Below are 21,596 nucleotides of genomic sequence, written 5' to 3'. Positions count from 1 at the left end.
AAGCTGTGCTTCTGAAGTTCTGACCTTGGGCTCCTCAGTGACCAGAATGTAGCCTGGCCAGACTTTACCTTTGGTTTTTTGGATGTCTTGGCTGGGAGAGAGAAAGGGTGATGGGTCAAGAGTGTGACTTCTCTGTTGTGATGGGGATAGTTGTTCCTAGGAATAGAAGGAAGAAAGAAAAAAGAATAAGTAATTAATGAGACCTTCATGGCCCAGGTTAGAATGGAGGTTGGCATTCTGGGTGGCATGCCCACTTCTGGAATTTGGGAATTGAACAGAAAGAATATAGAATGACTGCAATTGGGAATTTTGATCTCATATCCAAATGGGTCATTAGATCTGCCTCAATGCAAGCTGATCACCTTGGGTCTTTGGGTCTGTGGCACTGGCCAGCAGCTGCTTGGGGTATCTTCCTGGCTGTGTTGTCAGTTTTGTGTGCGTGCGTGCACGTGTACTCATTTTTTAGGGTTTATAGGCATCTTTTGGTTCTCTCTTTAATGTGCTAGTCCCGTGCCTGAGTTGATGGCCACTTGGAAAACTCACGTGCTGATGTCTACCCCTTAACATGGAAATAAAGGTCCAGTTCCAAGGAAACAGCTCCCCTGGCCCATGTACCCAACATGACCCACCAAGGCTATTGATGAAGAGTTTTTAGTCACTCCATGGGAGGTTCCATGTCCATATACATCTTCCCACATTCAGGGAGGTGGAGAGAATTGCGTGACCTGTCTTTAAGAAGGCAAGAGGGTGCCCAGGAGTGGTATGGGAATCTGGGTTGGAGGAGGAAAGACTGGATAATTGAAAGAAGAGATGAAAGTGTTGGGAATGTGGGTAGGAGAAGAGGGTTGTTTAGACTGCCATGAGAGGTGTCTGGGACCTGCTAATAGCCCTCTCTGTTTGCGTTTGAGGTCTTCCCTCCCTCTCCCACCCCCATAAGCTGGCCTAAACTACCCTGTGCACACCTGGAAAAGGTAAACTTCCTTTTCAGGTGGGGCTGTGAGGTGCAGTCATAATGTTTCATTATTGTTGTTGGCAAGACGCTCAAAAGATCAATTAGTCTCTCCATGCAGCTCCTGGAGGCTTGTTTGGGATATGTTTCCTCTGGAAGAAGTTAGTTTTAATGATGCTAATATTATGAAGAAACCTGACATTAGGAGAATCTCAGGAGGGGGTGTGCAGGAGCAGGGTGGGTGCAGAAGGCAGCCACACACCGAGCCCTGCGTTTCCTGTTTGCTGTGTTCTGAAGAGAGCAGCTGATTCCAACACCCTGTGAGTAAGCCTCGGTGCGCACCCCCCTGCCTCTCCCTCAGTGCGTGTTAAGGCCCAGACATTCCTCACTGTGATGAGAATATCACCCTCTGGAGGCTGATACCCAGACATGCTGGCAGTTTCCAAATGGTGAAACAGTGCTAGCTTCTGTGTCTGCAAAGCTCAGAAAGGCAACCCTGAACTACGACAATGGACATTATATACAAAATCCTGCCTTCTGTTTGTTGTTTGTCCTTGTGCATGTGATGGCTGGCCCAAGCTGGTTGATCTGAGACTTGCATGAAAACATTACCTCATGAACTTTTTCAAGGGTGCGAGGTGAAAGCAGAAGCCAGAGGTTCCATGCTCCAAATCTATCTTTGGAATTCAAGAACTGAGAGGAAATAGCCAGTGAAAACACAAGCCGCTCCTTTTATCTGAAGTCCTCCACAACGGTGGCTGCTTGGGTGGGAGGGGGGTGGCCGGCATCCTATTCTGCTTCCCCAGAGAACCTCTTGTCTCCAGGCATCTGTCAGGTGTCCTCTCTTAAAGGGCAGCCTTTCCACTCTCAGGACCTTTTCACCTGTGGTCTCCCTCCTTAAATAGTTCACTTAGAAGAACAGGAATGGTGTCAGGGAGAGAAAAAGAAGGAATGAAGAGACACTGTCTCTGTGGTAGGTAAGTGGTTGATGCTTCTTGGTATCTGACCCTTTTACAGATATTTTGCTTGCTAGTTCCTGGCTGGCCCTGTGCAGGTGGTGCTAATGCTTCTTCCTGAGCCGATAGGAAGACCCTCTGGTCCCATGGGCCTGGGAGGCCACGGATGGGGAACCACTGTGCACGGATGTGGAGAAGAGCATAGCCATGGGGAGTGATGCTCAGAGCATGGAAAACACTCTCTCATCTTTATTTTCTCCATTGTTTCATGTACTTTTTTCTATTTTTCTATTTTCTATTTTTGACACCAGATGAAGCCCAGTGCCTCCCTCTGCTTATTACATTGGCTGTAATGCTGATTTCCAATAAAAATGATATGCTCAAACCAGACTTCATCTTATTTTCCTTAAAAAAAGAGAAATTATTACCATATTTTTGACTTGATGAAACATCATGAATCCCATGATGTACGTTTCTCATTATGATTTTTAAACCATTGAAATGAATGCCTTTTGACTTATTTTTTATTATAGTAATTTTATTCGTTTGTCTAGATCACACAGATCAATTAACCACATGGTGAAGTTGATAGGAACTGGCTGACAGGGGAGTTGGTGTTGTCTAAAGAATAAACCTAGGCTTTTCTATCCCAGACTAGCATTTCTTAGCTTATAATAATAGCGCTGGCTACTCTTGATTGATCTCAACCTGGGTCCTGGCTATGCACATTTCATGCAACATCACATTTAATCTTTACAGCAACTCCATCATGTAGGTACTGTTATCACCTTCATTCTCCTGATGGGAAAACAGAAGCTCAGATCATTTTTTTCCCATGGCTCTCAAGGCAGGGAGGGGTTAGCAAACTTTTTCTATAAAATATCAGAAAGTAAATATTTTAGGTTTTTGCGGCTCTACTATCTCTGTCACAACTACTCAGCTGTTATAGTGCTAGAGAAGACAAAAGATACAAAAACAAACGAGGATAGCTGTGTTCCAATAAAGCCTTATTTATGGACTCTGATATTTGAATTTCACATAATTCTCTCAGGTCATGAAATAATATCATTCTTTTGATTTTTTTCCCCAACCGTTAAATATATTAAAATATTTTTCACTTGCAGGCTATACAAAAACAGGTAGTGGGCTGGATTTGCTGATTCCGGTGTAGATGACAAGAGTATGCAGAGAAGGAGGGGTGGGTTAGGATGAAGTGGTAGGAGGGATACTCCTGCCAGAGGGAACAGTATGTGTGCCCGTTGCAGGGAGCATGAAGTATTTGAGGAACTGCAAGAAATCCAAGTGCGGCTTGGTATAGGGTAGGAGGCAAGATGAGAGGAGACAGCAGGGCTCAAGCCATGACCTTGTAAGACATTTTAAGGATTTTGGACTTTGTCCTTGGAGCAATGGGAAGCCATTTAAAAGTACTAAGCAAAAGAGTGACAAGGGCAATTTGTCTTTTTAAAAGATCTTTGGCTGATGTGTGGAGAATGGATTGCAATGGATCTGTAAGAGTAGAAGCAGAAAAAACAGGAGGCTCAAGAAGTGGGCCAGGTGGGTGATGATGGTGTCAATTAGTGACTGTAGCCAGAACCACTTCCTTCCAACAACAGGAAGTCAGGATGGTCGGTTTTGCAGATGAGGAAAATGTGGCTGGGAGAGCTGAAGTGTCTTCCCTGGCAACATAACAAATGGAGGGAGAACAATGATGAAGACCCTCGTCTATTTCATGGTCGAGGGAAATCAACTCTTGTTCAAATACTAGAAATGCCAAAGAAGATATGGTGGTAATGATTTTATGTTATTTTTGTGCCGGTATTAGGAAGGTAACTGAATCCTTACTCAAAGGTCAGCTTTTCTTAAAATTTGTGTAGCTTTCTTTCCCAAAGGACAATTGGTCCATTCTCTTCTACCTTTGGAGGAGTGATTCGCCTGTCTGGGCACTCAGAGTCACCCTCTAATTCTGATACTGGCACGCGTCTCTGGGTCAGAGCACACCATCTTTTGAACAATAGAATGTGAGGGGTTGGAGTCTGTTTCTGTGGGGTCCAGGACTGGCCTGGGGAAGAACGGAAGAGGGAAAGGTGAGACTCGTGCCTTGGGCCAGAGGGGTGGTGGTGATTTTGCCTCAGTTTCTCTGGGGGTTGTGCCCTAATGGCAGTGGTGGGTGGTACTTCCCCATGGGGGTGGGAGAAGGGGAGCTTCAGAAAGCTCTTGTGGAGTGGGATCCAGTGGGTATACTGCTCAGTGGATCTTGGTTTTGGCTGGTACTTTATTCAGATTTTCCCTTATATTACTGTTGTCACTTAGTGTTCTTTCCCCATTATTAGGGGAGGTCTCTGGAGTCCTGGTCTAACATCTCCTCCTAGCCCACAATGTATGGTGCCTCACATACAGCAGATGCTCAGTACTGAATATTGGCTCTGTGGATGTGTCGCCTTTGGTATCCATGCTGCACAGTACAACGTCGTCTTGCAAAGAAGTCAGCATTTTTAAATCTCAAATTATAACAAACAAGGCATTGGGACATCCTGGAACTAGGACAGATTTCAGGAGTTAGCAGTGGCCAGGATTGGGGATTCCACTGAGGATCTTCTCCGATGATGTGACTTCTGTTGACTCCTTCTTTTTTCTTCACCCTTATTTCATTAGACAGAGGTCGCATGTCTTTATTTTTGCATGGTAGGTGCCCAGTAGAGGTCTACTGAGCTTCTTCTCTTCTGATACTGATTTTACTTATTCTCTGTAGGCTCTGTATAGGTGGTGATAGGTGATGAGGCTGAAGTCGTGATCTCAGAGATTTTGATACACTCTCCCCCTCCTTACTTCCTTCTTTCATCAGTTATTGGAAGTTGGTTATGTGCCAGGCACTGGTTTAAGTTCTGGGGGAACAACCATGAAAGAAGACATGGCCTCTGGTTGCAAATAATACATACCAGTCTCGTGGAGAGATAAAAGGAAGTAATGGCCACTGGGAATGCAGGCAGCCAGGGAGGGCTGTCCCTGACCTGGTGGATAGGACCTTCCTGAGGCCGTTGCTTGCTGACCTCCTGAGCATGGTCGAGGACAATGTGGATGCGTTAACAGACTCTACACTTGCCTTTCTCCATTTCTGCAGGTGGAGATGTCTGCCCAGAGGTTAGTTTCTAACAGGACGTCCCAGCAATCTGCATCTAATTCTGATTACACCTGGGAATATGAGTATTATGAGATTGGACCAGTTTCCTTTGAAGGACTGAAGGCTCACAAATGTAAGTCTTGTGCAATTCCCCATTGTAAGCATGATGTGTGTTTGCTTTAACCTGTGAAATCCCCAGTGTTTACTTTTCCTGAACATCCTTTTTATAGAAATCTGTCCTCTACCCCCAAATCCCTGGAAAACACCCCCTCCAAATATAGGCTCATTGCTCAGGGATGTATAATATGATTGACGAAGAACTTGAACGATTCCCTTAGTGGGGGAACATGAATCAATGTCATTTTCAAATTGAGATTTTAAAAAAATTAATGATGCCAGCTCTCTGAAACCATGTGAACATTTGGACCATCAAAAATGTGTACACAAATAGAATTTGGAACTCTAATTTGAAGAACCTTCTCTTGTAACAGTCCGCAATGTCCTTTCAGCCCCGCTGGGTTTCTGGGGCTGTGGAAAGCAGTCTGTCTGTGTGTGTTCATAGTGATGGACCAGACTAGCCCGCAGTCATTCCCAGCTCTGTGTTATAGGCATGCATTGTGCTTTGTGTTATTGGTGTGATTAATGATCCAGCACAGAGCAAGGAAATATAACTCTATGAAAGGTTACCATCCACCTCCAGTCATAAGTGTCTGCTGACTGGCCAGCATGAAGCAGCTCAGTTTCCTTAAGCAGAGTTGACATAACAAGCAGAAAGTGCTGCCCACTACTGGGTCCTGTCGTGGTTACCCCATAAATATTCCAGAGATGTTTGCTTGTTTCAGAATGAATGTCTGCAGCACCATAAAAATCGTAGGTTCTTATCTGGCTCAGATTAATGGAACATGCTAGGAAATACAAGAGAGACTAGAATTGAAGATGCAAATGTGGCAAAGGAAATGCTTTCACTTCTTTTGTGTTTCCTGGCCGCTGCCACTCGAAGCTGTCCTGGCATTCATGATTCCTCACTCCTACTTGCAAAGTGGGCTTTCTATTTTTTTCAGCTTCATTGAGGTATACTTGACAAATAAAATTGTAATATATTTAAAGTATACAAAGTGGTAATTTGATATATTTTATATATTGTGAAAAGATTCCCCCCATCAAGCTAATTAACACATCCATCACCTCAGGTATGTATTTGTTTGATTGTTTATTTGTTGGTGAGAACATTTAAGTTCTATTCTCTTGCAAATTTCAATTGTACAAAACAGTGTTATCAACTATACTTTCCATGTTATACATTAGATCCTTAGATCTTATTCATCTTATAGCTGAAAGTTTATACTCTTTTACCAACCTCTCCTGATTTCCCCAATCCCCCAGCCCCTGGCAACCACTTTTCTACTCTCTGTCTCTATGAGTTCGACTTCTTCTCTTTTTTTTAGAGTCTACATAAAAGTGATATCATGCGCTATTTGTCTTTCTCTGTCTCGCTTATTTCACTTCATATAATGCCCTCCAGTTTCACAAATGTTGTCATAAATGACAGTATTTCCTTCTTCTTAAAGGCCAAATAATACTCAAACATCTATCTATCATCTATCTATCTATAACATTTAATTAATCCATTCATCCATGAATAGACAGTTAGGTTGTTTCCATACCTTGGCTATTGTGAATAATACTACAATGAACATGGGAGTATAGATATCCTCTTCAAGATAACGCTTTCATTTCCTTTGGATATATATCCAGAAATGGGAAAGCTGGATCATATGGTAGTTCAACTTTTAATTTCTTGAGGAAATTTCATGCTGTTTTTCATAGTGGCTGCACCAGTTACATTCCTACCAACAATGCACAAGGGCTCCCTTTTCTCCGCATCCTCACCAACAGTTGTTATCTCTTGTCTTTTTGGTAACAGACATTCTAACAGTGGTGAGATGATATCTCTTTGAGGTTTTGAATTGCATTTTTCTAAAGATTAGCAATGTTGAGCACATTTTCATGTACCTGTTGACCATTTGGATATCTTCTTTGGAAAAATGTCTATTCAGGCCCTTTGCCCATTTTTTTTTTTTTTTTTTTTTAATTTTTGGCTGTGTTGGGTCTTCGATGCTGCGCTGGACTTTTCTCTAGTTGCAGCGAGCGGGGGCCACCCGCCACTGCGGTGCGCAGGCCTCCTAATTGCGGTGGCTTCTCTTGTTGTGGAGCACGGGCTCCAGGCACACGGGCTTCAGTAGTCGTGGCTCGTGGCCTCTAGAGCACAGGCTCAGTAGTTGTGGCGCACGGGCCTAGTTGCTCCGCGGCATGCGGGATCCTCCCGGACCAGGGCTCGAACCCGTGACCCCTGCATTGGCAGGCAGATTCCTAACCTCTGCACCACCAGGGAAGTCCCCCTTTGCCCATTTTTAAATTGCATTGTTTTTTTGCTATTGAGTTGTATGAGTTCCTTGTATATTTTGGATATTAACCCCTTACCAGATATGTGATTTGCAAATGTTTTCTCAAAGTCCATAATTTGCCTTTTCATTTTGTTGATGGTTTCCTTCTCCCTCGTGTTTATTTTTGCCTTTGTTCCCTTTGCTTTTGCTATTAAATCCAAAACATCATTACCAAGAGTGATGTCAAGGAGCTTACCCCTATGTTTATGACCGTTATTTTGAATTCTCACTAAGATCTGTTTCTGGAGATTTATCTTATTCTTTTGTTTGGAACACATTCCTCTATTTCTTCAGTCTCCTTGACTCTCTGTGTTGGTTTCTGTGCATTAGATAAAAGAGCCACCACTCCCAGTCTTAGCAGAGTGGTCTTATATAGGAAATGAACCTTGTCATTCAGCCAGGCCTGAGATCTTAGTTTTCTCTCAAACTTGCATGATTGTTCAAGCAAACTTCTTTGTATTAGTAGCTCCTAGTAATTGAGGGTGTGTCAAGACCTGTCTGTGTCCGGAAGGAGAGGATTGTGGTCAGTGCCTAGATACAGTTTGATTAGAAGCAGAACCTCAGGCAGCAACTGCAGAGTAAATAGTTAAATTCTTTCCAGGGAGAAACTGGGAAATGGGCATTTTGTCTGCTCTTTCTGTGCTGAGCCTGGTGGAGAGCCATGGAAGGGTGCTCTCAGGCTTTTTAAGAACTACAGTCCTGTGGGACTCATGGCTATCAGAGCTAGGATATCAGGCAGTCCCTTGGGCAGCAGCTGCAAAAGCTGGGGCGCCAGACTTGTATAAAAGCTCCTTCCAGGGAGATACTGACAACTTGGTTTTTTATTATTGGAGTGGGCTAGACGGAGAAGGCAGTGTTGGCTTCACTGGTCCCTGGGAAGGATCACAGCTGGCCCCTAGATGCCTGATAATTTAGAAGTCTGGCCCTCAGGCATCATCTTCTAAAGTAAGCAGATAAACCCCTTTCAGAGAAAGACTGGGAAATGGGTGTTTTTGCCTGCTCCCTCTGCACTGAGCCCTGGGGAGATAGTCATGTGCACGCTCATGAAGAACTGCTCCTTTGTTTGCTGTAACCTTGGATTCTCATGGACACAAACCCTGTCTGCTTTCAGAAATAGATGTTTAGGAGGCTTGTCTCTCTAGTGGGAGTCTTTTTTTTTTTTTTAAATTGAGGTAAAATCGGTATATAGCATTATGTAAGTTTCAGGTGTACAAAATTATATTTTAACATCTGTGTACGCTACAAACTGATCATCACCAAAGGTCTAGTTATCCACCATCACCGTATAGTTGACCCCTTTTACCCATTTCGCCTGTCCCCTAACTCCCTTCGCCTCTGATAACCACTGATCTGTCCTCTGTGTCTATCAATTTTTTGTTTGTTTTGTTTGTTTGTTCTAGATTCCACATATGAGTGAAATTATACAGTATTTGTCTTTCTGTGTCTATGTATTTCACTTAACATAATACCCTCAAGTTCTATCTACATTGTCTCAAATGGCAACATTGCATTCTTTTTTATGACTGAGTAATATTCCATTTTCTCTGTGTGTGTGTGTGCACCATCTTCTTTATCCATTCATCCATGGATGGACACTTAGGTTGTTTCCAAATCTTGGCTATTATAAATAATGCTGTGGATTGGTTCAAGGTGGCAGAGTAGAAGGACATGCTCTCATTCCTTCTTGCGAGAGCACCGGAATCACAACTAACTGCTGAACAATCATCGACAGGAAGATGCTGGAACTCACCAAAAAAGATACCCCACATCCAAAGACAAAGGAGAAGCCACAATGAGATGGTAGGAGGAGCGCAATCACAATAAAATCAAATCCCATAACTGCTGGATGGGTGACTCACAAACTGGAGAACACTTATACCACAGACGTCCACCCACTGGAGTGAAGGTTCTGAGCCCCATGTCAGTCTTCCCAACCTGGGTGTCCGGCAACGGGAGGAGGAATTCCTAGAGAATCAGACTTTGAAGGCTAGCGGGATTTGATTGCAGGACTTCAACAAGACTGGGGGAAACAGAGACTCCACTCTTGGAGGGCACACATAAAGTAGTGTGTGCATTGGGACCCAGGGGAAGGAGCAGTGACCCCATAGAGACTGAACCAGACCTACCTGCTAGTTTTGGGGGGGTCTCCTGCAGAGGCGGGGGGTGGCTGTGGCTCACCATGAGGACAAGGACACAGGCAGCAGAAGTTCTGGGAAGTACTCCTTGGCATGAGTGCTCCCAGAGTCCGCCATTAGCCCCACCAAAGAGCCCAGGTAGGCAACAGTGTTGGGTCGCCTCAGGCCAAAAAACCAACAGGGAGGGAACCCAGCCCCACCCATCAGCAGACAAGTGGATTAAAGTTTTACTGAGCCCTGCCCACCAGAGCAACAGCCAGCTCTACCCACCACCAGTCCCTCCCATCAGGAAACTTGCACAAGCCTCTTAGATAGCCTAATCCACCAGACGGCAGACAGCAGAAGCAAGAAGAACTACAATCCTGCAGCCTGTGGAACAAAAACCACATTCACAGAAAGATAGAAAAGATGAAAAGACAGAGGGCTATGTACCAGACGAAGGAACAAGATAAAACCCCAGAAAAACAACTAAATGAAGCAGTGATACGCAACCTTCCAGAAAAAGAATTCCGAATAATGATAGTGAAGATGATCCAGGACCTCGGAAAAAGAATGGAAGCAAAGATCGAGAAGATGCAAGAAGTGTTTAACAAAGACCTAGAAGAATTAAAGAACAAACAAACAGAGATGAACAATACAATAACTGAAATGAAAACTACACTAGAAGGAATCAATAGCAGAATAACTGAGGCAGAAGAACAGATAAGTGACCTGGAAGACAGAATAGTGGAATTCACTGCTGCAGAAGAGAATAAAGAAAAAAGAATGAAAAGAAATGAAGACAGCCTAAGAGACCTCTGGGACAACATTAAATGCAACAACATTCGCATTATAGGGGTCCCAGAAGGAGAAGAGAGAGAGAAAGGACCCAAGAAAATATTTGAAGAGATTATAGTCAAAAACTTCCCTAACCTGGGAAAGGAGATAGCCACCCAAGTCCAGGAAGCACAGAGAGTCCCACACAGGATAAACCCAAGGAGAAACACGCCAAGACACATAGTAATCAATGTGGCAAAAATTAAAAACAGAGAAAAATTATTGAAAGCAGCAAGGGAAAAATGACAAAAAACATACAAGGGAACTCCCATAAGGTTAACACCTGATTTCTCAGCAGAAACTCTACAAGCCAAAAGGGAGTGGCATGACATATTTAAAGTGATGAAAGGGAAGAACCTACAACCAAGATAACTCTCCCTGGCAAGGATCTCATTCAGATTCATTGGAGAAATCAAAAGCTCTACAGACAAGCAAAAGCTAAGAGCATTCAGCACCACAAAACCAACTCTACAACAAATGCTAAAGGAACTTCTCTAAGTGGGAAACACAAGAGAAGAAAAGGACCTACAAAAACAAACAAAACAATTAAGAAAATGGTAATACGAACATACATATCAATAATTACCTTAAACGTGAATGGATTAAATGCTCCAACCAAAAGACACAGGCTTGCTGAATGAATACAAAAACAAGACCCATATATATGCTGTCTACAAGAGACCCACTTCAGATCTAGGGACACATACAGACTGAAAGTGAGGGGATGGAAAAAGATATTCCATGCAAATGGAAATCAAAAGAAAGCTGGAGTAGCTATACTCATATCAGATAAAATAGGCTTTAAAATAAAGAATGTTACAAGAGACAAGGAAGGACACTACATAATGATCAAGGGATCAATCCAAGAAGAAGATATAACAATTATAAATGTATATGCACCCAACATAGGAGCACCTCAATACATGAGGCAACTGCTAACAGCTATAAAAGAGGAAATCGACAGTAACACAAAAATAGTGGGGGATTTTAACACCTCCCTTACACCAATGGGCAGACCATCCAAACAGAAAGTTAATAAGGAAACACAAGCTTTAAATGACACAATAGACCAGATAGATTTAATTGATATTTATAGGACATTCCATCCAAAAATAGCAGATTACACTTTCTTCTCAAGTGCGCACAGAACATTCTCCAGGATAGATCACATCTTGGGTCACAAATCAAGCCTCAGTAAATTTAAGTAAATTGAAATCATATCACGCATCTTTTCTGACCACAGCGCTATGAGATTAGAAATCAATTACAGAGGAAAAAACGTAAAAAAGACAAACACATGGAGGCTAAACAATACGTTCCTAAATAACCAAGAGATCACTGAAGAAATCAAAGAGGAAATCAAATACCTAGAGACAAATGACAATGAAAACACGATGATCCAAAACCTATGGGATGTGGCAAAAGCAGTTCTAAGAGGGAAGTTTATAGCAATACGATCCTACCTCAAGAAACAACAAACATCTCAAATAAACAATCTAACCTTACACCTAAAAGAACTAGAGAAAGAAGAACAAATAAAACCCAAAGTTAGTAGAAGGAAAGAAATCATAACGATCAGAGAAGAAATAAATGAAAAAGAAACAAAACAAAGCAAAGATCAATAAAACTAAGAGCTAGTTCTTTGAGAAGATAAACAAAATTGATAAACCATTAGCCAGACTCATCAAGAAAAAGAGGGAGAGGACTCAAATCATTAAAATTAGAAATGAAAAAAGAGAAGTTACAACAGACACCGCAGAAATACGAAGCATCCTAAGAGACTACTACACGCAACTCTATGCCAATAAAATGGACACCCTGGAAGAAATGGACAAATTCTTAGAAAAGTATAACCTTCCAAGACTGAACCAGTAAGAAGTAGAAAATATGAACAGACCAATCACAAGTAATGAAATTGAAACTGTGATTAAAAATCTTCCATACAACAAAAGTCCAGAACCAGATGGCTTCACAGGTGAATTCTATCAAACATTTAGAGAAGAGCTATAACCCATCCTTCTCAGACTCTTCCAAAAAATTGCAGAGGAAGAAACACTCCCAAACTCATTCTATGAGGCCACCATCACCCTGATACCAAAACCAGACAAAGATACTACAAAAAAAGAAAATTACAGAATATCACTGATGAACATAGATGCAAAAATCCTCAACAAAATACTAGCAAACAGAATCCAGCAACACATTAAAGGATTATACACCATGATCAAGTAGGATTTACCCCAGGGATGCAAGGGTTCTTCAATATACACAAATCAATCAATGTGATACACCACATTAACAAATTGAAGAAGAAAAACCATATGATCATCTCAGTAGATGCAGAAAAAGCTTTTGACAAAATTCAACACCCATTTATGACAAAAACTCTCCAGAAAGTGGGCATAGAGGGAAACTACCTCAACATATTAAAAGCCATATATGACAAACCCACAGCAAACATTATTCTCAATGGTGAAAAACTGAAAGCATTTCCTCTAAGATCAGGAACAAGACAAGCATGTCCACTCTCATCACTATTATTCAACAAAGTTTTGGAAGTCCTAGCCACGGCAGTCAGAGAAGAAAAAGAAATAAAAGGAATCCAAATTGGAAAAGAAGAAGTAAAACTGTCACTGTTTGCAAATGATATGACGGTATACATAGTGAATCCTAAAGATGCCACTAGAAAACTACTAGAGCTAATCAATGAATTTGGTAAAGTTGCAGGATACAAAATTAATGCACAGTAATCTCTTGCATTCCTATACACTAATGATGAAAAATCTGAAAGAGCCAAGGGGGGAATGTGGCAGGGTGTGGGGGGGGGGGAAAGGTGGGATGAATTGGGAGATTGGGATTGACATATAGACACCAATATGTATAAAATGGATAACTAATAAGAACCTGCTGTATAAAAATAAATTAAATTAAATTAAAAAAATAATGCTGCAATGAACATAGGTGTTTATATATCTGTGCAAATTAGTGTGTTCATATTCTTCAGATAAATACCTAGAAGTAGAATAGTTGGATCATATGGTAGTTCTATTCTTAATTTTTGGAGGAATCTCCATACTGTTTTGTATAGTGGCTGCACCAATTTACATTCCTACCAGTAGAGCTCAAGTGTTCCCTTTTCTTCTCATCCTCTCAAACACTTGCTATTTCTTGTCTTTTTGAGAGCCATTCTAACAGTTGTAAGGTGATATCTCATTGTGGTTTTGATTTGCATTTCTCTAATAGTTAGTGATATTGAACATCTTTTCATGTGCCTTTTGGCCATCTGTATGTCTTCTTTGGAAAGACGTCTATTCAGATCCTCTGCCCATTTTTTAGTAGAGTTGTGTGTGTTTTTTGTTGTTGTATGTGTTCTCTATATTTTTTATATTAACTGCTTTTGCATATATGATTTACAGATTTCTCCCATTCAGTAGGCTGCCTTTTTGTTTTGATGATGGTTTCCTTCACTGTGCGGAAGCTTTTTAGTTTGATGTAGTCCCATTTATTTATTTTTGCTTTTGTTTCCCGTGCCTTTGGACTCAGATCTCTAAAAAATCACTAAGAATGATGTCAATAAGGTTACCACCTATGTTTTCTTCTAGAAATTTTATGGTTTCAGGTCTTATATTCAAGCCTTTAATCCATTTTGAGTTAATTTTTGTGTATAGTGTAAAAGAGTGATCTAGTTTCATTCTTTTGCATGTGGCTGTCCAGTTTTCCCAACACCATTTATTGAAGAGACTGTCCTTTCCCCATACTATGTCCTTGGCTCCACTGTCATAGATTAATTGTCCATATATATGTGGGTTTGTTTCTGGGCTCTCTCTTTTCTTCATTGATCTGTGTGTCTGTTTTTATGCCAATATAATACTGTTTTGATACTATAGCTTTGTAGTATATTTTGAAATCAGTCTGTCTGCTCTAATGTGTCGTTTAAGCCCAATGTTTCTTTATTGATTTTCTGTTTGAATGATGTATCCATTGATGTAAGTGGGGTGTTAAAGTCCCCTACTGTTAGTTTGTTGCTGTCAATTTCGCTCCTTAGGCCTGTTAATATTTGCTTTATGTATTGTGGAGCTCCTATATTGGGTGCATATATATTTTTTAGGTGTTATATCTTCTTGCTGCATTGACCCCTTTATCATTATATATATCCTCTTTGTCTTTTATTACATTCTTTGTTTTAAAGTCTATTTTGTATGATACGAGTATAGCTACACCAGCTTTCTTTTGGTTTCCATTTGCATGGACTATCTTTCCCCATCCTTTCACTTTTAATTTGTGTGTGTCCTTACTTCTGAAGTGGATCTCTTGTAGGCAGCATCCAGATGGGTCTTGTTTTTTTATCCATTCAGTCACTCTGTGTCTTTTGATTGGACAATTAAGTCCACTTACGTTTAAAGTAATTACTGATAGATATGTACGTATTGCCATTTTGTTAATTATTTTCTGATTGTTTTTGTAGTTCCTCTCTGTTTCTTTTTCTCTTTCTCTCTTCCCTTGTGGTTTCATGGCTGTCTTTAGCGTTATGTTTAGGTTAAATCCTCTTTCTTTTGTGTATTTACTATAAGTTTTTGTTTGTGGCTACCGTGGTTTACATATGACACCCTATGCATATAATGGTCTGTTTTAGGTTGATAACAACTTAAATTTGAACACATTCCAGAAGGTTACTTTTTTTTTTACTCCCTCCCTCATGTTTTATATTTTTGATGACATCTTTTACATTTTTTATTTTATGCATATTTTAACTAATTATTTTAGTTTTAGTTAATTTTTCTATTTTTTGTCTTTTAATCTTCATTCTTGCTTTATAAGTGATTGATCTATTACCTTTACTATTGATTTACCTTTTCTAGTGAGATTTTTCACTCAGGTATGTTTTTATGTTATTAATCAGTGCCATTCCTTTTTAGCTTAAAGAAGTCTCTTTAACATTTTTTGTAAGTCCAGTTTAATGGTGATGAACTCCTCTAGGTTTTGCTTATCTGGGAAACTCTTAATCTCTTCAATTCTGAATGATAACCTTGTTGGGTAGAGAATTTTTGGTTGGAATTTTTTCCTTTCAGCCCTTTGAATATGTCATGCCACTCCCTTCACCTGCTAAGTTTCTGCTGAAAAATTTACTGATAGCCTTATGGGGTTTCTCTTGTATATGTAAAGTATTTTTTTGCTTTTTGTTTTGTTTTAGCTACTTTTAAGATTCTCTCTTTATCTTTGCCTTTTATCATTTTAATTATGATGTGTCTTGGTGTGGATCTCTTTGGGTTCATCTTATTTGGAACTCTCTAGACTTACTGGACCTGGATGTCTATTTCCTTCTTCAGACTAGGAAAGTTTTCAGCTAATATTTCTTCAGATAAGCTTTCTGGCCCTTTCTCCTCCTTTTGGGACCCCATCCCTATAATGTGAATGTTATTCTGCTTGACATTGTTCCAAAGGTCCCTTGAGATATCTTTACTTTTTAAAATTCTTTTTTTGTTTTTGCTCCTGTGTCTTAGTGAGTTTCATTGCTTTGTCTTCCTGGTCTGTTCTGCTTCATCCAGTCTGCTGTTGAACCCCTCTAGTTTATTTTTCAGTTCAGTTATTATATTCTTCAGCTCTTTAACTTCTGTTTAGTACTTTCTTATATTTTCTCTTTCTTTGTTTAAGCTCTTACTGTGTTCCTCCATTCTTCTTCCAAGTTCAGTGAGCATCTTTATGACCATTACTTTGAACTCTTTATCAGGTAGATTGCTTATCTCCATTTCATTAAGGTCTTTTTCTGAGGTTTTGTCTTGTTCTTTCGTTTGGGACATATTCCTCTGTCTCCTCATTTTGAGTAACTCTCTGTGTTTGTTTCTGTGTATTGGGCCAAAAAGCTGCCTCCTCCAGTCTTGAAGGAGTGGCCTTGTGTAGGAAGTCCTGTGGGGCCCAGACGCCCTGGCCACTAGAGCTGGGCACTCAAGGGGCATCCCCTGTATGGGCTGCATGTGCCAGCCTGCTGCAGTGCAGGGGTGGGCAGGGGTCTTGCCCAACCCATCTGTGGCACAGGGGTGGGTGGAGCTCTCAGTGGGGCACACCTACTGGCACTAACAGGTTAGAGGGAGACTTCCAAAATGGCACCCACCAGTGCTGGCATTAGCAAGGTAGAATGAAATCACAAGAATGGCATCTGCCAGTGTGTCCATCACCAGAAAGAGTCCCAGCAGGTTCCTGCCTTTCCAGTAGATGCTTGAAGATTAGTTAATGGGTCTCCTTCATGAATAGGCCATGTGCTTTTCAAACGGGTGTTTCTGTGCTGGATTCTGGGGCAAGGGAGTCTGTGAGCCCTTTAAAAAGCAGGTTCTCCATTCCCTACAGATCTGTGTTTTTCCCGGACGTAATCCCCATTGGTTTTCAAAGCCAGGCATTTTGGGGGCTTGTCTCTCCTATGCAGGATCTAAGATTTGGGGTGCTTGCTATAGAGCACAGACCCCCTCACTCCTTAGAGAAAAGTTCTGTATTTTTGAGATCCCTCCCAATTGTAGGTCGCTGCACCTAGGGTGGAGTTTTTTTTTTTTGGTGAGGCTGTGTTTCTGCATCTCCTAACTGTCTCAGTGCTGTCTTTTTATGCTTTGCTGTGGAGGCTCTGTTTGTCCAGTTTTCAGGTCTTTTTTAGAAGGAAGTATTCCCTATGTAGTTGTAGATTTGTTGTGTCCGTGGGAGGAGGTGAATTCAGGAACTTCCTACACCACCATCTTGAACTGCCTCCAGTGGGGCTCTAGATATGTGGTCCAAACCCTTCCTCAGGGAGAATGTGGGAGTTGGGGGTTACCTCAGATTGCTCTGTTGCTGTGCTGGGGGTGGAGTTAATGGCAAGAATGTGTCTCATCAGGGTGTGAAATCACCCCCTTGTGTCTCTTACCTTTCCTACTCATTTGGATGCGAGTAGGAAATCATTTGTCAGATGTGTAGGAGTTGCTCAGCTAGTTTCTGGATCTCTTTCAGAGGGAATTGCTACATATGTAGCTGTATATTCCGTGTGTCTGTGGGAGGACAGGAGCTCAGGAGCCTCCTGAGTCTCCATCGTGGTCAACTCCCAATTCCAGCTAATTAAGTGCTTAGCCTTTGTTCCCACTCCCTCATTGCAGGAAGAACCACAAGAGCCGGGGCTTCATGTATAGGTCCTGAGGGCCTGGATGCTAGTGATTGCTGATGGCTGTGGCAGAGCATCTGGCTGGACAATTAGAGGGACAGGAGCAGTGATACCCTGGCTAGTTCCTGCCCTCTGGTCTCCAGCGATGGGACTGTAAAGGGCTTCAGAGTTACTAATTTCCTGGATCAAGAGCTTTCTATTTTTGTTCCTTAAAAATCATTAACTAAACCACATATCCTTTACCCCTGAAGTGAATAGTAATAATTAAATGCTTTTGCTCATTCCTGTATTGATGTCTTCTCAGTACTTCTTTGTGGAAGTAAAAAAAATAAATAAATAAAGTACATGGAATCCATTAGGATGCGCTGTCGTCAATTATCTGATGGAGGGCTGTTGCCGTCAGGGTGTGAAATCACCCCCTTTAACTTACTTTGATTCTTTAATCTGTTATTTTCTGGGGAAATCTGTAGGTAAGGATACTTGCTGTTAAGAATTTTAGTGGAAATCAAAATGACTGGGCAAATTGCCATATATTTCCCTGTAATCTAAGCTTTTACAGCTTGGTGACACAGATTTTATTTTTGTGTCATTTTGCTCCTGTCTCTTTTTCTTAGTTTAAGGGGCAGAGAAAACAGCTTGCTGCTGTAGTTTTGGTTGGTGCATTTCCAGAAACAGTTGAAAATCTCTTTGGGGCATATTACATTTAGAAATGATTATAGCTAGAAAAAATTCCTGCAAAATGTGGGGAGAAGTATGATACACTACATACTTACTTTACTTACTATATCATTATTAAGGAGTGCTTTTGTTTTAACATTCTCATTAGGAAAAAACAAAAATTCCTGGGTGGGTCCTTACTGTTTTGATTAAGAGATCTGATTAAAGTAGAGGCCCTTAGCTTCAGGAACAAACCCCAAGACATACAGGAAAGTAAGTCAACTATGTACTGTGTACCTTGGTATAGTCTCTTCCACTTTAAAATGCTGTAATTCTGGCCTTCAGGTGTGTCTCCTTGTTTGGCTGAGCAAAATTCAAAGCCAGTTAGGTGCAGTTTCAAAAGAATAAAAGCGAGTCATTTCAATGGGAAGCACTTATGAAGATAGGAACGACCACAGCAATTACCTTCATTTATTTTACCTGTAATGGATCTTCATAGCAGCAATAGCTACATCTCTAGTTAGACTAAGTTCTCCTGCCTGCTGAAATTAAGATTCCTACCTCCAAAGGGTCTTTCATCTGAGAAACAACCTCTGATGGTCATTGTAAATTCTCCTTTTGCCTTCAGTTTTGGATCTGGTATTAAACCTTGTAACTATCAGAAGTGGACATATATCTGACATACACTGGGTACCAGCAGAATGGACATTCATTCATTCATTCATTCTGCACGTATTTGATGAGTACCTGTTATGTGCAGCACTATTTTAAGCACTGGAGATACAACAGTGAACAGAAAAGACAAAACACTTTCTCTTATGGATCTTGCATTTTACTGGGAGAGAGAGATAATAAGTAAGTTAAATAGACGAACTATGCCAGATGGTGATAAAAGATAAAGTAGGGAAAGGAGATGTGGAGAGTCGAGGTGAAAGTATAGCTAGAATGGCCATGGAAGACCTTCCTGAGAAGGAGAAATATGATAAAAGACCTGAAGGAAGTGAGAGATTGAGCTATAAGATACCTTGGGAAGAACATTCCAGAAAGTGCTCCATGGCAAGAACAAAATGGAACACACAAGGAACAATGAGGAGGTCAGCCTGGTGCCAGAGGGGTGAATAAGAGGCAGAACATCAGTAGACAAAGTCAGGTGATGGGGAAGAGGGCACTGGGGCCTTAGAGGTCAAGCTAAGGACTTATGACTTATGACATTTTCTCTGAGAAGTCATTTGAGGGTTTGGAGCAGAAACGTGGTACCTAGCTTGGGTTTCAGTAAGATCACTCTGCAGCTGGGGAAGGAAGGGGATGAGATTGGAAGCAGAGACCAGGCAGAGGGCTATTGCAGAAATCCAGGCAGCTGCTGAGGTGACTTGGACCATGGTGGGGGCAGTGGAGTGGTAAGAAGTACATATACTCTGGATCTTTTTGAAGATAGATCTGACAGGATTTGTCAATGGATTGGCAGTAGGGTATAGCAATTGGCAGTAGGGTGCAAGAGAAAGAGAAGGGCCAAGGATGATTTGAAACTTGTGATCTGAGTAACCGGCAGGATGAATTGCCATTGACTGAGATGGGGAAGACTGGGAGAAACAGCACCATCAGCTCACTTTTGGACTTGTTCAATTGAGCCCCTTCAGACCTCCAAGAGGACATGAGGGGAGAGGTAGGTGTACAGTGAAGGTTTAAATTTGAGAGTCATCAACATGTTCAAACCCAAGAGGCTGGTTGAATGAGTATTGATTAGAAAACTAAAGAGGTCCCAGAATTGAGCCCTGGGACACACTAGCATTTAGAAATTGGGGGATGTTCAGAAGAAAGCAGCAAAGGAGCCTGAATGGAATTTATAGAAAGGTAAGAAGAAAATTGTGTGATTGTGGTTTCCTGGAGGCCAAGTGAAGGAAGGGTTTCAAAGATGAGACCATGGAATGTGTCACATGCTACTATTATGGTCAAGTAAGTTGAGGGCTGAGACTTGACCCTTGGATTTACAGTCTAGAAATTACTGGCAATGACCTTAAAAGCAGTTTCAGTGGAGTGTTAGGAGTAAAAACTGCTAGAATTGGTTCAATAAAAAATGAGAGGAGAGGAACTGGAGGCAGTATGTACAGACAGATCTCTCATGAATTGTGTTATAAATTTAGGGAGGGAGAGAAATGGGGCATTTATGAAGGGCTTGGCTAGGTGAGACATGGTTTTTTAGAAAAGCAGAAGCAAAAGCCTGTGAGTCGATGAGTTTACATTTTAGCAGGACCGCTCTGGCAGCTGTGTGGAGATGAGACTGAAGGAGCATCCTCTGATTCTGAGTCATCAGTGGTGGCCACAGTCTGTACTTTTGTCATGTGCCAACTTGCAGATAATGCCAGATACATGCATGGATGAGTCAGCAGGAAGCTGGCTCATCAAGATAGGAAACAGAGCTAGAGCTAGTGAAGGCTTGGAGTAAGACGTGTGATCGGGAGCACAGTAGAGACAAATACTAGAACCCCACTGTCGGCTCCTTGCTAGGAATTCATACCACAGAACTGACCCCAACACCGTAGGAACCAGAAGTGGTGTGAAGACAGTGCTGGCTCTGGTGTCCTGAACCCTCTCTTTCAAATTAAGCATTAACCCTCATTTTTCATACAACCACGAGATGGAAAGGTCACAATTTATTCTTTTTTTTTTTTTAATTTTATTTTAGGGACTTCCCTGACAGTCCAGTGGTTAAGGCTCCACCTTCCAATGCAGGGGGCGTGGGTTCAATCCCTGGTCAGGGAGCTAACATCCCACATGCTGCATGCTGCAGCCAAAAATTTAGAAAAAATAATAAATTAATTAATTAATTAATTAAATAAAAAATTTATTTTATATTGGACTATAGTTGATTTACAATGTTCTGTTAGTTTCAGGTGTACAGCAAACTGATTCAGTTATACATATACATATATCTATTCTTTTTCAAAATCTTTTCCCATTTAGGTTATTACAAGATATTGAGCAGAGTTCCCTGTGCTATACAGTAGGTCCTTGTTGGTTGTCTATTTTATATATAGTAGTGTGTATATGTTAATCCCAAACTCCCAATTTATCCCTCCCCCACCTTTCCCCTTTGGTAACCATAAGTTTGTTTTCTAAGTCTGTGAGTCTGTTTCTGTTTTGTAAATAAGTTCATTTGTATCATTATTTTAGATTCCACATGTAAGTGATATCATATTATATTTGTTTTTCTCTGACTTACTTCACTTAATACGATTCTCTCTAGGTCCATCCATGGTGCTGCAAATGGCATTATTTCATTCTTTTTTTATGGCTGAGTAGTATTCCATTGTATATATATATACCACATCTTCTTTATCCATTCCTCTGTCGATGGACATTTAGGTTGCTTCCATGTCTTGGCTATCGTAAAAAGCGATGCAATG

General features: G+C 41.1%; 1 protein-coding gene across 2 annotated transcripts in view; it reads left to right on the top strand.

Annotated features, from left to right (window-relative positions):
• Window positions 1-21,596, top strand: part of MRAP2 (melanocortin 2 receptor accessory protein 2) — an 86,444-nt gene that overhangs the window by 46,374 nt on the left and 18,474 nt on the right. For both annotated transcript variants that reach the window (XM_068551533.1, XM_068551534.1), the window contains exon 2: window positions 5,024-5,156. In XM_068551533.1, the coding sequence (XP_068407634.1) occupies window positions 5,024-5,156 (133 nt within the window). The remainder of the gene's footprint in view (window positions 1-5,023; window positions 5,157-21,596) is intronic.

This window comes from Eschrichtius robustus, chromosome 9, assembly GCF_028021215.1.
Source record: "Eschrichtius robustus isolate mEscRob2 chromosome 9, mEscRob2.pri, whole genome shotgun sequence".
Lineage (NCBI taxonomy): Eukaryota > Metazoa > Chordata > Mammalia > Artiodactyla > Eschrichtiidae > Eschrichtius > Eschrichtius robustus.
This window is presented reverse-complemented; position numbering and strand designations above follow the sequence as displayed.